Below are 18,209 nucleotides of genomic sequence, written 5' to 3' on the forward strand. Positions count from 1 at the left end.
CTACATTACTTATTCATTCATACATTCAATAGTAATTAGATATTGTTTCGGCAAAAAATGGCTAACCGGGCCCCATTGGGTTGCTGATGTGCCTCGGATGTGGGCTTCCGTCGGACCTGCAAAATGAACTACAAGAAAATCCGTCCTTTTTAGACGCTTTCAAGCTATTTTTCGACGCTAAAAGGCGTCGAAAATATATTTATCGACGCTAAAAGGCGTCGAAAATATATTTATCGACGCTTTAAAAAAGCGACGAAAATATGTGGGTCGAGAAAATTAGACGTCACAAAAAAGCGTCGCAAATCTGACGCTATAAGACGTCCAAATTTTTAAACGAAGCGTCGAAATTTGCAGTTTTGGCGCACTTTCTCAAGTTTGTCGACGCTTTTTTGTGTCTAAAACCTTAAATTTGGCGACGCTTTATTGTGTCTAGAGTCTCACATATTAGGTATTTAATATTTTGGCGATGCTTATTGCTGTCTATATTCTCATTGTTTGGGACTTTTTTTTTGGTCCAGATTCTTTACAAAATCATTTAGAATATAAGTACCTAAAAAATTATTTCACACTAAAAATTTACTACTCCGTAGTATACTAGTATTACCAATATATAAATATTCAGTAAAGCACCAAAGCCAATTTTTTTATTGCATATAAATATGTTATAGTACATGTACAATATTTCATTGTAATGAGTTTTCTATTAGGTAGTACAAGAAATATAATTCCAACCTATACGTAATTCATGACTAGTACATAGTGGAACAAATCTGCTCATTTCTTAAAAAAAAAAAAAAAAAAAAAAAAAAAAAAAAAAAAAAAAAAACTTCAATCGATCTCCAATTAGCTGCTCCTTAATCTGCTTGCAAGGGGCGTAAATCAAAGTTCATATTGTTTCGAATCATTGTTTGCCTTGAATTCATAGCACACCCTTTGATGTTTGTGGATCCTTTGGTAGGAACTAAATGATTTAGTGTGGCCTGGGAAGACGACAGACAACAACATCATCATGGACCAACAGAACAACAATAATTATAGTTAGTTGATCACATTCCCTAACCAAACAACAATAATTATACATTATATACTACAATGACAAAATCAGAGCTTTAAAGATAGTAAGTTAATAACTTTGGTGTGTGTTCAATAGAGAACTAGTTTACTTGTGAAACTGTAGAAGCTATAGAGAGCTTATATATATATGAGTGTATATTATTATGTTTAGATACATAAGTTGATAATCAGAAAATAGAAATCAACCTGCAATTTTTTCTAATAATACATTAGTGGGATTGATAAACTTGTGAAGAACCCAAGTAAGCATACACCTCTAGCTGAAAAAATTACAAAAATGTAACGAATCCTTCCCCTGTTAAAAGCCATTCACTTCATATTCAGTAAAGCACCAAAATCAAGCATTTGTTTACAATGCAAGAACACAACCGTACTTCTTTAAACTAATATATAATTAATTAGAGGAAAATCAGATTAAAACAAATAAGAGAAGCCAATGAATTCATTTTAGCAAGCCCACCCAACTTCAGGAAAAAAACCCACACACACAGGCATCAAGTAAATATAACAGCCCCGCAGCGATAGAATCAAGCCAGAAGACCACAAAAATTTCCAGAAGGCATAACTCCTAGCACACAATTCCAAATTGAGAGATTCTTGAGCCTAAATTGGATGACTTTTTTAGATCTATAACTTTCATGAAGGGATTAGGGGATAATTTTTGGGATGAAAATTACTGCAACTACAGGACAGTGGTAAAATAACATCATCAGCAATACATAGCTGCAACATATAAAAAAACTCCAAACCATGGTAATATACCAGCAACAAAATATAACACACCTACACAGCCAGAAATAAACAGAATGTGTAGAGTTGGAATAGTCTCACTGCAATTGCAAAGGTAAGGCTAAGTGTCACTTTTAAATTGAGACATTTTAACTGACTAACCTCATCTTGGGAGCTAAACTAGAAGTATTCACATAACCAGTATGGTAATAAAAACTAAATTCATTTGAATTCATAAATTTTTAATTATAAGAACTAGTAAGTCTCTATCACAAACAAGGTTTCAAAAAGGTCCAAATGTAATCAAACTTTTACAACAATACAACCATTTTAGAGTCTATTTTAAATATTTCAACTCTAGGCATAAGAAGTAGAATAAATCAAGAGAAACATGGACAAAAAAATACCGCCATACCACTCAACAACAAGGATAATTAATAACTTGATAAAAAAAATCAAATATTTGAAAAACAACAGTAAGCAAAACAAAAGCTCATAGCAAGTATAGTACACAACTTAATTGTGCAATTTTGAACTTATAATTATCTCATTACTTTCCTAGCTATAATGGATTAATAATTCTCATGTTTTGAGTAAATTTACCGTAGTTCGTGTCTCTATTTCATACTGAAGACCAGTATACTCTATTTCATACTGAGGACCAAAATAGTTCGTCAAGATCAGCTGTGCTTAATTAGCATCCAACTGCAATGCCCTGCCAACAACTTCATAACATTATCATCAAAATCATTCAAAACCAGTGAAAACAATAAAGCAATCAATATCTCACCATTAATTAGTTCGATACAAGCTCTTCTTTCCAGGAGTTTCTTTAGCTCCACGTTATAATCTCTAACCCTATAAACCATTCGACTCTGCTCCAATAAGAGTAATTTGATGTTTTTTTTTTTTTTTTTTCTCTAATAAACAAGAAATTTCAATGTCAAGCTTTTAATACCGTAATAAAAAAGATCTTTACTTTTGAAATCCAATAAGAGTTTTAATTGAAGAAATAGTGGTTCAACAAGATCTATAACCTAGGGTTTTGAAACGAGTAAAATTGGGTAATTGTAATTTGCAAGTATCAATTAAACTCACACAGAAATTGAAAGAAGTACTATTAGAATTTAAAAATCAACAAAGAGTGATATAAAAATGTAACCTTTGAGGAGAACACGAACAATAGCTATCGCATATCAATTTTCAACGCAAACCATCAGATCTGAGAGGAAGACAATTATTTTCGGCAAAATATATCAATTATTGTGATAGAATAATGAGAAACACAAGGGGAAATGAGATTTGAATTCGAAATCTAAGCCATGACACCATGAATTTGTGTAGAATTCAGATCGAATGAAGGGAAAAAAAATTAGTTAGGGTTTAAGAGTATATGAGGCAGTTGGGGGTTTCCGGGTTTGTGACATTGGGTGGTATTTTAATCCGTGGGTTTACCTGATTTAGTTCACGTGCGGGGCAGATGTTCGTGTTCTCGACGCTAAAAATAGTCTAAAATTACTTTAGACACTAAAAAGCGTCGAGGAAACACGGATATCATAATTTAAAGTTGACGCCCTAGCCGTAGCGTCGAAGCAATAGCGTCGAAACTAGGTCCTTTTGTAGTAGTATATATTCATTCATACATTAAATAGTAATTAGATATTGTTTCGGCAAAAAATGGCTAACCGGGCCCCATTGGGCTGCTGATGTGCCTCGGATGTGGGCCTCCGTCGGACCTACAAAATGAACTCCGAGCCCCGGGGGTGGACCCCGGGGCGGAGCCTCCGACGCTCAAGTTAGTGCCAAACAATGGATATTTTTGAGAGAGGTTTTTTGAGGAGAGATAGGTGTTTTATGGTCATCTTAATGTAAGAGTGACCAACCTCTTTACCTTTGCCCTAAGTAGTGTATATATAGAGGTTATGAATGGGCTTTTGGACCCAAGCAATGTAAGACTTATTTAGACCTTTTAGGCCCTTTGGTCTTATGAGGCTATAATGGGGCCTACCCATTATAGTACCCAAACAATTAGCCCCCTAGACCCAATTCTATTTGAAAAATGAGTTGGGTTTTATTTCATTCCCAAATAAGTCATTCAATAGAAATTGGGCCGGAGATTTTTGTCTGTTTGGATTTATGGATTGCAGCCGGTGCTACTTTCTTAGATCCAAAGATCGTAAGAGATGATCACTCCTTATCCAAGGATCATTAGAGTGTTGCTAGAGATATTTTTCGGATTTTGAGGTTGTCAATTTTTTACCTTCATCCGATATTTTTCGGATTTAGAAGTTTGTCAATTTTTGGCCTTCATCCTATCCCTCACTCTTGATCCGAGGATACTAGGAGTTTAACAAGTGCGATCACTCTTTATCCGAGGATAATAAGAGTTTAACAAAGGCAACTTTCTTAGAACCGAAGATCATAAGAGTCGATCACTCTTTATTCGAGGATCATTAGAGTGTTGCTAGAGATATTTTTCGGATTTTTGAAGTGCGTCAATTTTTGACCTTCATCCTATCCCTCACTCTTGATCTGGGGACCGTTAAAAACGTCGAGTGTTGCTAAGGATATTTTTCGGATTTTTTCGAGGTGGTCAATTTTGACACTACCTCATCCTATCCCTCACTCTTGATCCGCGAACCGTTAAAAACGTCGAGTGTAGCTAGAGATATTTTTCGGATTTTAGAAGTATGTCAATCTTTGAAATTCATCCTATCTCTCACTCTTGATCCAAGGATATTAGGAGTTTAACAAAGGCAACTTTTTCAGATCCGAAGATCATGAGAGGCGATCACTCTTGATCCGAGGATCATAAAAGCTTAACAAAGGCAACATTCTTAGATCCGAAGATCATAAGAGGCGATCACTCTTGATCTGAGGATCATAAGAGCTTAACAAAGGCGACATTCTTAGATCCGAAGATCATAAGAGGCGATCACTCTTGATCTGAGGATCATAATAGCTTAACAAAGGTGACATTCTTAGATCCGAAGATCATAAGAGTTTTACGAGCCTTCGGATACGTGGGTCCGAAGGGTACTCTCGAGCCTTCAGATACGTGGGTCTGAAGGGCTTTTTTATCAAAGGCAACACTCTTTGATCCGAAGATCATAAGAGTTTAAAAATTTCCAACTCTTTTAGGGGTTAACCCCTTGCCCCCCAGAAACTGGTTTATTCAAAGTACTTCGGTTAAACCATGTTTCTAGTTGAGCTAGAGAGGTATTTCTTGTGATCGTTAGAATGATATTTTTATCACTATCATCGTGAGGATGAGTAATGGGCATTTTTATCATCATCATCGTGAGGGTGACTGATGATTATTATTTTTATCATCAATTTCGTAAGGATAATTAATGATGTTTTTTTTTTTTGTAGAAAAATATTGATCCAAAATATTGGACCCATTTTCTTTTGCTGAAGAAATTTAGATAAGTGGGTCTAGATGAAAGTGAGCCCAACCCACCTACCATAATTTGATGGGCAGGGAAGATATTTGGGGCTTTATTTTCCCACTTTATACAAAAATGTACACAAAGTATGAGCTTTTACTTTCACTCCAGTATAAGCAATAACAAAATTATACGAAGTATATATGAATTATGGTAAATGAAATTACCAAAGATATTTGCTTCAAATTGTTTGCTTCATCCGGATTATTACGAAACTTTTGAAAAGGTTTCAATTTTGAGGCTAGGAGCAGTACCCTCGGCCTCGGGGATTCAGCTTGGTGGCTCTTCAGCGACCCCTTCGGCTCATATCACCTTTGGCTCGGCATGAACCGGTTTCGGCTCGGCTGAACCTAGATGGGCCTCGGCTAGGAGTCAAGCTTCGGCTCGAATTTACCTTCGGTCCGACACCCCACCTTCAGCTCGACCCCACCTTCAGTGTGGCCGCCTCGGTGTGATTTTAGGACTTTCGGCTTATCCGAAACTTCAGCAAGGCCCGCGACCTCGGCGGGGGATAAGGTTTGGCTTCAGCTCAGATGAACCTCCGACTGGCTGAGGGAATTTCTTCAGCTTCGGATCGGACCTACTTCGGCAGCCGGGTGAACCTTCGGCTGGGAGTCAAGCTTCGACGAGGGTGAACCTCGGCTAGGCTCGGCTTCGGCCATGGCTAACCTCGGCTAGGAGATAAGCTTCGGCTCGGCAATGGTTATCAGCCTTGGCTCGGCCTCGGCATTTGGGAGAGCTGAACCACCTTTGGTTTCTGCTGAAACACCTTCGGCTCACACCGAACGCCTTCAGCTAAGGCTGAAAACATCTTCGGTCTCGGCTGAAGAACCTTCGGCTTGCCCAGAACACCTTCGGCCAGGGCTGAAGCACTTTCGGATAGCCTCGGCTCGATGAGCTTTGGATTCCTTTTGCTTATCCGAGCTATTTGCTTCGGCAACCTTTGGCAAGGACAACTTCGATAAGGAGCCAAAACCTTAGTGGTAAAAGCCTCGGCAGACATGAACATTTGCTTCGGCTGTAATGAGCTTTGGCTCAGATGAACATCGTCATTTTGCTTCGGCTTATGTCAAGAATTATTGGCTTAATAGCTCAAAACTCAATTTAATCAAGGGTGAATTTTACCCTTGATCTGTTAGTTCAATGAGCTTTGCCGTCTGACTTATCTGTTTTGCCATGGCTCTTTTCATTTGTTTCGGCTTCCGAATTTTTACTACTCACTTTTTCTTTGTAAAGAATAGAAAAGTTGGTCAAATTGTTTCGGCAAAAAATGGCTAACTGGGCCCCATTGGGCTGCTGATGTGCCTCGGATGTGGGCCTTCGTTGGACCTGCAAAATGAACTCCGAGCCCACCGCAGTGATAAAAAGGATTGATAAAAAGGAAGTGTCAAGGCCACACCGGGTGAAAAGAACCACAACTTATGACACAATGCCGTAAATAGGTACTCTTTGTCTCTCCTCAAGAAGAGAGACTTTTGATGACATGCGGCTATGAACCCCCAAACTTTAATTTGCATTTGGGGAGCCGCCTCTAGGCAACGATTTGATGACATGCTATAAACCCCCAAAACTTTGCACAACTAACTAAAGTTTGAAAAATGATTGTTAACAATTTTATTACTTAACACAACTAACTAAAGTTTGAAAAATGATTGTTAACAATTTTATTTTACTTGAGAGGTATATTAAGGTTATCAAAATACATTAGACTTAAATTGCTCATCTCCAAAAATTGTCTAAAAGTCCGTAATTTGCAAAATTAGGCAACTAAAAAAAACAGAGGAATATATTAATAATTTCCTTTACATAGTATCAATTAGCTCTGATTAGATCTAAACAAAGATACATAAGTTTTGATAAATGAAATCTCGGTAAGAAAAATACAATGGCAGGACTCGTAGTACATGCATTATCTTCCTTAGTACCTTGTATATTGTATTAGTTGTAAGTTGTAAATTATAATTAATGCCATCCTTTGGAGAAGTCTTGTATTGCTTCGTACTTTTCCAATCTCATTTTTCACAACTCGATTGTACTTAGAAAATGGCATTCAACTTTCACATAAAAAGCTTGCTTGAATGTGTTGAAACTATACTTTCCAAGTTTCCTACAATTATTATCATTTCTCAAAATGAATTCATACACATCACGTTTCCAATTTTCCTTGAAATCTAGCTAACAGAAAAGGACATCCATTCTTATAAAATACTAGTGACAAAATTCACATTTGCTTCATTCTTTTCACACTCTTTAAACTTTCAACACCTTTTAGTCAAATATTATAACACTACTTCATCAAACAAATTCTAATACAACTTTTACATTCACAATTAAAAACCAAATTATACAATGTGTTACAAGGGGTCGAAACTAAAGATACAACGAACAATTAGATTTCCATACGAAAGAAATCATACAATAATGAACTAGCATTAGACAAGGTGATAAACTTTCAAATATTACTGAGATAAAGAGACCTTTAGATTCTAATGGTTTATCCCCAAAATAGTTTTTTTTTTTTTTTTTTTTTTTTTTTTTTTTTTTTTTTGTATACTCTATTTCATCTTTAAAAATATGATGACTAGGAAGAAGATAATTAAATATATAAAACAACAAAAACCATGTGATTAGGCCTTGTATATATTGACCAAGCTTACCTTAAAACTTAATATCGCCAATACATACAATAAACTTGACTTTTGTAACAACTTTAACCTTTTTGTCTAATAAGGTTCTCACCCACCAAGGCATAAATGCCTATAAATAGTCATTAAATGAAGATTAAGATTTCAAAGTACATTTATATATTGTACTTGTACACTCACCATCAAGCGCTAACGTAGGTATCATAAGAGATTTCCTTAGAATAACAATCGATGTTTTAGAATAACAATCGATATTAACTTACAAACATCCTTGTTTGTACGTATAAGTTCGTTCTTAAAATCAAAATATTCAATTACTATGTATAAATCTATTTTAAAAATTAATCGTAAAAAATTCATACGCAAAACATAGTGAAATAATTGGATCATATGGTGACAACTAAAACAACTTTGATTATTGATAGGGGAACAACTAACTAGTACCAATTACAAAATCTATTATAAGTAGTTTAGAATTTCTAATTAAACTATAGAGTAGTCGGCACTAACTAAAAAGACAACCAAACAAGAACATAAAATCTAATTGCCAAATACACCAAAACTTTTGTGATCCACAATAAAACAAAGGGACCCATTTGTCGTATTAGTGGTCAAGATTTAATTCCACACTATCTATATTTCCCTTCTTTTCAATCATTGTTCTTATTAATCAACTTATCAAATATAAAAACACTTATCAAATTTTTATTTCCTACAAAATAAAAAAAATGGCAGAAGATGAAGTTTTAATTTCCAAACACCAAAATAAATCATATAATCGTAGCTTATCTCATGCTAACGATGAATTATGTACTGTACGTTCTTATTTACGTTACATGTGCGTAGACCAATCAACTATATACAATATTATTCTTTCATGGACCGTTTTCATCATTTTTACTATCATTGTTCCTGCATTTTCCCATTTTTACTTGGGTTGTAAAGCTTGTGATGCTAAGCATCATCGGCCTTACGACGGTATTGTGCAGCTCTCGCTATCTAGCATCGCGACGTTGTCGTTTTTATGCTTGTCTAAGTTTGTGAGGAAGTTTGGTGTTCGGAGGTTCTTGTTCTTTGATAAGCTTGTTCATGAGAGCAACTCTGTTAGGAGTCACTATACTTCACAACTTGACGTATGTTTCTAATTCCTTTTATTTATTATTATTGCTTGATTGCTTGTCGATGTTTTATTTTATTATAATTATTACTTGAAATTAAATAGAGTTTTTATTTGACATTATTATTATTACTCGTCTTTTATTGGAGTGAGTTGATTGGTCGAGTTTATTAATTTAAAATTTATAAAATTATGAACTTTTTAACACGTTAAATTATCTGTTAGTTTTGCACGGATATATATACGAGTTTTTAATTTGAGTGAAATTGGATTGGGTAAGGTGATCTTGTATTCTTGAACTTTAGTAGTACTATAATATAACAACATTACAGGTATGATTTTAGTCTACATTTGTTAGATTGTGTTAGGTGAGGCTTGATTGTTGATTTAGGTGAATATTGTTGCTAGATTTGGTCCTTGCTACCTTGTAACCTTGTTGTTATTTGTTAATTGTTATGACTTTTGAGACCAATGATAAGGAGAAACATTATGAATTACGAAATTTATTAAAATTAGGATAAAAAATGAAAAAAAAAACTTTACTAATTAAGTTGATAAGAAATATGACGTATTTTTAACTTATCCAAATGATCAATAGATGCTATATATAAAATACTAATTAACTCATATGTAAAAATGAACAAAGTAAAAAGGTTATACTCATTAACTCATATGTAAAATACTCATTAACTCATAAGCACTAAACTCTCATGAAAACATCAACGAATTCTTATCTTCAATAGTTACTTTTGAAAACAATATATATATATTTTTTATTCTTATCGGCTTGTAGATCATTTCATTAGTTAACTCTTATCAATCAATTTCATCTATGTTTTTTTTTTTTTAAGAGGTTTTCATCTATGTTTTTAAAGAAGCATTAAAGTATTTAAGTAATATTTTCCACTAAATGATTTATACTTTGAGGATGACATTCATGTTTACAACCTATATCGTTTAAATAATGATATTTTTAGAATCTCGCATTACTTTCTACTTCCAGGTTATGACACCTATGCCGATCACAATAGTATAAAAATAATGCTCCCAATATTTTTCTATACTTTGTAGTTTATAACCGTATATATATCTATCTAAGAAATGGATGATCCATGTCCGTTGAAAGGATCTCGTCCTCTAAAGAACAAGTTTCCCATGACCCTATATTTTGCTTTCAATTTACAAAGTATCTCATTCCAACACAACATGTGGCATCTATTGCGGATGAGATTGACAAACCTTTAATTTTTATAAATAATGAGTTTTGACAAAATTATGATTTCTTTATTAAATGATGAAAATGACAACATGCTAATGTGTTACATTAGAGTAATAGACCTACCTATATAAAACAAAACAAAAAAAATAGCATAACTTATCACAACTTTATTCAATCTTCCCATCATATAAATCGTTTTCCAAACCCAAAAAACAGTAGATAAAAATTGCAAGAAACCCAAAAAAAGAAAAAAAAAAAACCCAGAAAAAATGGAGGAAGAAGATTTAATACCCAGAAATGAGAAAAAGACTTATAATCGAGTATTATCACATGCACAAGATGAATTGCAAAGTTATCGAATTTATCTACGTTGGATGTGCGTGGACCAATCAGATTGGTTGAATAGTATCATATCATGGTCTGTATTTTTGATATTTGCAATCATAGTCCCTGCATTTTCGTATTTTTACCTCACATGTCCTTCGTGTGATGACAAGCATAGACAACCATACGACGCCGTTGTGCAGCTCTCATTGTCAAGCATTGCAACGCTGTCGTTTTTGTGTCTTTCTCATTTTGTGAGGAAGTTTGGTGTCAGGAGGTTCTTGTTCTTTGATAAGCTTTACAATGACAGTGATTCTGTTAGGCATCATTATACTACCCAGCTCAATGTATGTTTCTAATTTTGGAGGGTTTTTTTTTTTTTATTAATTTTTGTATGTGTTTTAGTATTTTTGATGATTTTTGAGGTGGGGTTTGATCATTGAATTACATGATTTGATGGGTGATTTTGGTTTTTTTGGGTTAGTTTTGGTGTTTTAATGGGATAATGATGTAGACGAGATTTGATCAAGCTTTTGTGGTATTTTTTTGGGGTTTATTGATTTTGATTGAATTGGGTGATCTTGTGGTTGAGTTCAAAGTTTTATGGTGTTTTAATCTTTTAAATTTGATGGGCTTTGAGTGGTAACTAATTGTTAATCTGGGTCAAATTTATTGCTTCATTTGATTCCTTGCTCTAGTTTTAATGGTTAATCTAGGTGAAATTTATTGCTTCATTTTTCTGTTTTGTGGCCTTGTGGATATTGTTATTATTCTGAGTTTATGAGAAAGTCAGAAAATGGACCAATTGGCAATTGTTTAAGGAGTATATTGTTGCTGTAGTTTGGATTTTGCACATTACACATTAATTAGAGTACATAGAAAGATATGCTTAAGTGAGTTACACTCCTTGGATGAGATGTATTCTTCATAATAAATCAAAGATCTTGTATGTGAATGAGGAGTTTGGTATTAAGGAAGGACCAAGATTTTTGTTGTTGTCGTAGTGGCCGTAGTCGTGGTTGTCTTAGGTGACACTCCTGTAGTTTAAACCAAAGAAGATCCAAGTTTGATACTTGGAGGGTTTGGAAACCTCTTGTCATATATGCTTTGGAGGAAAAAGTTTAGCTGGAACGGGGTCAACTGTTAGTTTAACAATATGCTTGACATAAGAAAACAAATAAGGAGTACATCTTAACAAAACAGCAATCTACATACCTTTGATGGCCTAATATTTTGAGTAGCTATTTTTATGCCTTGGATTGGGTATGACATTATTGAGTACTATAGTGGCATGTTTAGCTGACCACTAGATCATCGTGTTGCTTTTTGGCCTGGCTGTGTACCAAAGGAGATAGACCTAACGAGCGATGCATCATTGATGTTTGGAGACAATAGTTGTGTATATGCTCAATTAACCTATTACTGCTTATCCTAGTATAACCATAAAGACTTCTTTACATGTCCTACCATACCATAGATACGACTAGGAAGTTGGCATTTTGCACAATGGCGGCGGATTATTGCAGAAACCAGGAGTCATATCTTTTGCACCTTTCCAGGGCTCCAGCTACATGAATCCATGTGGCTGGAATGCCTAAATCATTTGGCCATTAAAACCCTGATCAATCAATTACGACTTTGTACTTCATGAACTAGGCCTGGTTGAGGATCCCAACAAATATTTCCAACTAGTCAAGTGAAATTTGTTATGGTCTTCACTATTTACAAACTTTCCACTGTAATGTCATTGTGAATTGATTAATGATAGTAGTAATGATGGATTAACTTCTTTTTTTTTTGGTTTATGCAGAGATCATTGAACATCCTGTGTATATTTGTTATCCCATGTTTTGTAGCTGAATGCGCATATAAAGTCTGGTGGTATGCTACTGGGGCCTCCCGAATTCCCTTCCTGGGTAATGTCATCTTGAGTGATGTTGTAGCCTGCTCATTGGAGCTAATCTCATGGATTTATCGGACCTTAGTCTTTTTCCTGGTCTGTGTCCTCTTCCGTCTGATATGCTACCTCCAGATATTGCGGCTCAGGGATTTTGCGTCTGTTTTTGAGGTAGATTCAGATGTAGCTTCTATTCTAATAGAGCACCTGAGGATCAGGAGGCACTTGAGGATCATAAGCCATCGTTACCGTGCATTTATTTTATTTTCCTTAATATTGATCACTCTGAGCCAGCTTACTTTCCTGGTGTTGACTACCAAACCTAATGCTGATATGAGCATATACAGGGCCGGGGAACTAGCAGTATGTCTCTTTTTTAATCATCTGAATACTAGTTAATGCTCTGAAACCACTTTATTTATTAATACTACTTCTGGTGCAGCTCTGTTCTGTGACTCTATTGGCAGGGTTGATGATAATACTGAGAAGTGCTACAAAGATCACGCATAAGGCACAGGCAATCACCGCTCTATCAGCCAAGTGGCATGTCTGTGCAACGATTGACTCCTTTGTCACTTCTGAGACTGAATTGCCAGGAGCAAACCATACTAATGCAGGTCTCTTTGATCCTAGGAGCTTAGATTCAGATGACGATGATGCAGGATCTGAGGAAGATGATGTCGATACTACCAAATTTCTCCCGGCTTATGCCTACAGCACGATCTCATTCCAGAAACGACATGCTCTTGGTAAGCTTATACTTGTGTTACTTACAAACAGAAATATTTATGATTTCTTATGTAGATAGATATTGAAGCTTATATATTGCACTCTTTTATCTGTATGGCAGTAACATATTTTGAGAGAAACCGAGCTGGAATTACATTGTATGGGTTTATGCTGGATAGAACTTGGCTCCAACTTATTTTTGGTGTTGAATTATCCTTAGTACTCTTCTTGCTCAAAAAGACCATTAATTTTTGATGAAGTAATCATAATATTTAGCAATTTGGTTCCTAAGATCATATCGAACCCCTGCTTAATCTCCGTGAAGTTCTCCCTTTTTGTCATTTGGAGTGATGAGCCAGGAGTTGCAGCCTTGCAGGGCTGGAGAGAGAGAGAGAGAGAGAGAAAGAGAGAGAGAGTTTAAGGTGATGTAAGACTTGTTTCGTAGTCTTGGTTCGGTCTTCCTACAAAGAGGCATCATTGCAGTATAGTGAGCTTCACCATTTTGTTCAGTAATTTGTAATGTTCTTCCTGTTGTGAATTCTAAGATCCTTTATATTTTTTATAATCTTGTAATTAACATCTCCACTTTCTGTGATATATCATATATGTTTTTTTTTGATGTCTTATGTGATACTGTAATCAGTGCAATTGTATAGCAGTATGGGCGTGTGTATTCCTGTAATATGGTCCGATCCTGTGCTGTATTCGTATGACTGTATGGTCCTGTGTTGTAATCTTATGGCCGCATGGTCCTGTCTCCTGTGTTGTAATCTTATTACTGAGAAAAACATAATGGAGCGTTTGTTTCTAAATTTTTGAACTTTAGCTTTAATCTTCTCTAGTTCTTGCTACATAAATTGAGTTAATGAAGGAAAGGCGATTGCCTGAAAAAAGCTTCAGCAAACAGCAGATATGCATTCAGTTGACATACAAGCTTGTACTCTTATTATGTAATGCTGGTAACATTCGACAGAAGTGTTGTTCAGTACGTAGTACGATATTTTTCACTTTGGGCTTAGCCTGCACGGAGTTGTTTTTGGACACCTAATAGAGTAGATGGACACGTACTTATAAGCAACTAAGCAAGTCATCACCACTTCTTTATTCTTATCAGATGGGGCTTTGATTGCATACCCCAGCTCATTACGAGGTTAATTGTACTCCTTCCGGCCTCATGAGTCGTGACCGAGCCTCACTCCTGTACCATGCTAGGATTGTTAATATAGTCCAATATGTGTGCATAACCTTAGTCAATTGCATACTGAGTACTTACGTAGCTAAGTTACACGGGACTGGAGACTATACTAACTACCTCTGTTTCAATTTATGCACAACATTTGAATTATTTTTTGTGGAATATAAAAAATTAATCATTGTGCATACAATAAATTGAATCAGAGGTAGTAGAAAATTTCCCATTCTCCTGAATTTTCTGCAAATTGGCAAATAGAAGTCAGAATGTTGCCAAAAACAAAAGAAGCCGTGATGTTCAGTATTAGCCCATGTGCAAAGTCCGCAATGAGCATAGATTTTGCGACACTCCAGCTTTAGTCAATTGACCATTAGTTGTCCTTGGGCCGTCAATTTAATTTTAGCCAAACTAGTGCTTAAAATATTTTTTTTGATTGACATTTTACATTGACGGATTCAATTTTTGGCTTTCTTAGCTTTACAAATTTATAGGGAGAATTTGATCTACTATGTAGACCTCACCATGCAATTTTCTATTTAGGCGTAGTAAAGAAGTCATAACTTAAAAATATATACTTGCTCTATTTCTTATTATTTGCGATAAGAGAATTTTTATGTCTCGAATGATGTAAATAAAATAATAAGAATTAGAGGTATTATCTCTTATGTCAACCAAATGACTTGTATATTACATCACACCGGTCATGTACGACCATCCTTCCAGCTCGTCTTCCATGACTCTTGCAACCCTCTTTCCTGTTCCTCCTCCTAACCCCATCACTTCACAATTTCACAATAATAAGATACAACTCTCATTCTTCCTTATAAGGTATAACCTCTAAATCTCCAAGTCATTAAATTATAACGTCAAAATATTTGTGACTTTATGTTGAAAAAAGATTAAAAAAAAAAAATACAAAACAAAAACAAAGACTAAAAAATTTTAATAATTGGGCCAACTATTTGACTATATGTACTTTAGAAATATTCTTAATCTCCGTCACTCTTTTTGGTAACCTTTAATCCTTAAATCGTTATTTTATTATGTGGCAATTTATGATGTAAAGACTACAATTATTTTTTTATTTACTTATTTTCGGTTAGGCGCTGTTCACTCCATCTTAAAAAAAAATAATAAATATAATATTCAGTAAAAATTATTTCACTTCAGTAAAATTAATTTCATTTCAGTAAAAATAAATTCAGTTTAGCAAAAATAATTTCAATTCAGTGAAAATAATTTCAGTTCAGCAAAAATAAGGCGAATTGAATAAGGCCTTAGTCTTATGCAATATATGGCTTTTTAAGAATCATTATTTCCTGTCAAAAAAAAGAATCATTATTTATCCAAAAAAAAAAAAAAATCAAATTAAAATGTCAGCAAATTGATTACATAATCACCAATATTTTGTAGTGATTTGTTGCTTTCGTTCTCTTAAGAAAAGTGACATATTATCATAAAAAAAGAAAAAAGAAAAAAGAAAAGTGACATATATTTTATTTTATAATATAAAGAATTGACAAATTTTACTCCTATAGGCTGTAGCTAAATTGTTGTAAACTTGTAATCACCAAAAGAATATACTCGGTAATTCATTATGATGAAACGAATAATTTAATTAACACAAATTCTAGATTAATAAAGTATTATTCAAGTATAAAGTGTATAGGTCAACTATCTCATGATTCTAAGAGCAAGTCTTGACTAGTTGATTATGAATTGATTCTTCATTATCTGTAAGTTTAATAACTTCTTGGGACCTATAAATTAAAAACGTCTAGTATTTGATTACTTGATGTTGATAACCTAACACAATCTTGAAGGGTGCCTACAATACATGACTCGGTTTTACTAATATTAATCTGATCCAATAACTAATGTGATTAATATTGATTGATTTATGACAATAAATTAATCAACATTAATTTGCATATTACATGAATTATTGTAAATAATGAGAATATTAGACAAAACGGTTGAAGAAAATTTGATAGCAAAAAGTACCACTACATGCATAATGGTACCACTAAACACCTCAAAATGCCCTCCGATGTGCATTTGAAACGCATAGGCCCTATCCCTATGCGCCTAGATTCAATCCCCTAAAGCGCATGAATAATTTTGTTAATGAGGTGATAAAGTCAAAAGCTTAAATTATTATTATCATTATTATTATTTTTTGAAAAAATTATTTTTATTATTATTATTTTGACAACGAAATTATCATTATTTTTAAGTATGATGTAAGTTTGTAAATAAAACTAGGACGTAATTAAATAAACACTCTATAACCTCTCCATTTATGCGACAAAACTTGATGAGGACGTGCCAATTATCAACAAATCGGCCGCAATCACATAAAAACCTACATACTATATACAAGTATATTTTTTTATTATTATTATTATTTTTATTTTTTTATTTTTTTTTTGGTGTTTGATACTACACTTTTAACAAATTAATGCAAATCTTAATGTCATGTCACAATACTACGATCACAAGTGTCAACATACTTAAGGGCCAGCCTTAGCTTAGAATGTATAATTAATAATTAGCTGTTTAAAAATCAATGTGAAGGTTGCAATCTTAGGATGTGGCACAATATTGTTGGACATATAAGCACATTTGACGGGCATTGATTGTGCCAAGACACAATATTATTCTATTGTGAAAATAACATGATCGATGCTGGACCTAATTGGCTAGTTGTGTACCAATAAAGTATAAGGGCTTGTTCTCATACGTTGAAATTCAGTTCAGCTCAGCTCGCTCAGCTCAGTTCAGTTTAGTTCAGCTGAATTCAGTCAATGAGAACATGTCCTCTTGATAAATCTCTTATAATGTTAGAGGTATGGGGTTCGAATCCTACTAAGTGAGGGCATTTGGGGGTAGGGACTCCGTTACCTTCCCCTCTACTCCCAACTTTCCAAGTGTTTGGCTCGCAAATATTAGATCAAAAACACCGTGAGGGTTGAGGTCTGATCAGAGTTCTCATTACCAAGCCATTAAAAAAAAATAGTTAATTGTGTGTCATGTATATTTCTTCTGTTCTTAAAAGTTCATTTGAATGTTGATCGCGCCAAGTTATTATATTACTCAATATTCTTTTATGAAAATAACATGGTATTGGACCGAATTGTACTTCCTTTGTTTTTAAAAGTTCTTTCTATTTTCTCGTCACGGAAAAAAAAAGGTTCTTTCTATTTTGATTTTGGTTGCTACTCCAAATCTAAAGTTTTAATAGATATGTAATTGAATGGTATAAAAAAAAATGCACTTTAAAAAAAAGATGCTAAAAGGATTTGGAAAAAAAAAAATAAATTAAATGGAAGAAGTACAATATTGTCGGCCAAATTAAGTTTTTTTTGTTGCATCACCATACTTTTGTAGTTAAATTAAATTTGTACTCCGTAGTTGGTAAACAAAGGGATTTGTAGTATTTGCAAAATATGATTAATGGACAAAGTGCCAAAATCAATTGGTTATACTGTACTACTAAACTCACATGGGAGTAAGGGACAAGTAGCTAGTGGTATATCATTTGAGTATGGGATTAAGTATTTAATTTTCTCTAATATATAGCTAATGATTTGATTTAAGGTTGGTATTAATCAGGGAGATAGTAGGTCTGTAGGTGCGAGATCTGATCTAATTTATATGTCAATTATTACTTGCATGATAGGTGTAATGGAATAGTAGGTACAAAATTATGTCATTGATATTTGAAGGATGTATGTGGTCGTTTGATTGTACATGAAACGTTAGATATCCCTTGATTTGCAATTTCTAATACACTTCAGTCTTCATATATGGAGTAGCAAAAATTAGTTGGAT

At 34.1% G+C, this 18,209-nt stretch overlaps 1 protein-coding gene and 1 long non-coding RNA gene across 5 annotated transcripts; one reads left to right on the plus strand and one right to left on the minus strand.

Moving 5' to 3' along the window:
• Positions 1 to 634: 634 nt before the first annotated feature.
• On the minus strand, positions 635 to 3,225 carry LOC110723911. Of its 3 annotated transcripts, none has more exons than XR_002511792.1 (4): positions 2,966 to 3,225; positions 2,594 to 2,661; positions 2,407 to 2,518; positions 635 to 980 (listed from the first exon to the last, which is right to left on the minus strand). It is a non-coding gene; the product is annotated as an uncharacterized LOC110723911 (long non-coding RNA). The 3 variants fall into 3 exon arrangements; XR_002511793.1 differs by having other exon boundaries at positions 2,594 to 2,678; XR_002511791.1 differs by having other exon boundaries at positions 2,594 to 2,723.
• Positions 3,226 to 8,580: 5,355 nt separating this feature from the next.
• Positions 8,581 to 13,991, plus strand: LOC110723912. Of its 2 annotated transcripts, none has more exons than XM_021903322.1 (4): positions 8,581 to 9,030; positions 12,368 to 12,817; positions 12,897 to 13,203; positions 13,305 to 13,991. In XM_021903322.1, the coding sequence occupies exons 1-4, from the start codon at positions 8,626 to 8,628 to the stop codon at positions 13,436 to 13,438; spliced, it is 1,296 nt and encodes a 431-aa protein (XP_021759014.1). In that variant the 5' UTR covers positions 8,581 to 8,625; the 3' UTR covers positions 13,439 to 13,991. The 2 variants fall into 2 exon arrangements, with proteins under 2 accessions (XP_021759014.1, XP_021759015.1); XM_021903323.1 differs by lacking the exon at positions 8,581 to 9,030 and adding an exon at positions 9,859 to 10,904.
• The last annotated feature ends 4,218 nt before the right edge of the window (positions 13,992 to 18,209 follow it).

Source organism: Chenopodium quinoa, unplaced genomic scaffold (assembly GCF_001683475.1).
Source record: "Chenopodium quinoa cultivar QQ74 unplaced genomic scaffold, ASM168347v1, whole genome shotgun sequence".
Taxonomy (NCBI): domain Eukaryota; kingdom Viridiplantae; phylum Streptophyta; class Magnoliopsida; order Caryophyllales; family Amaranthaceae; genus Chenopodium; species Chenopodium quinoa.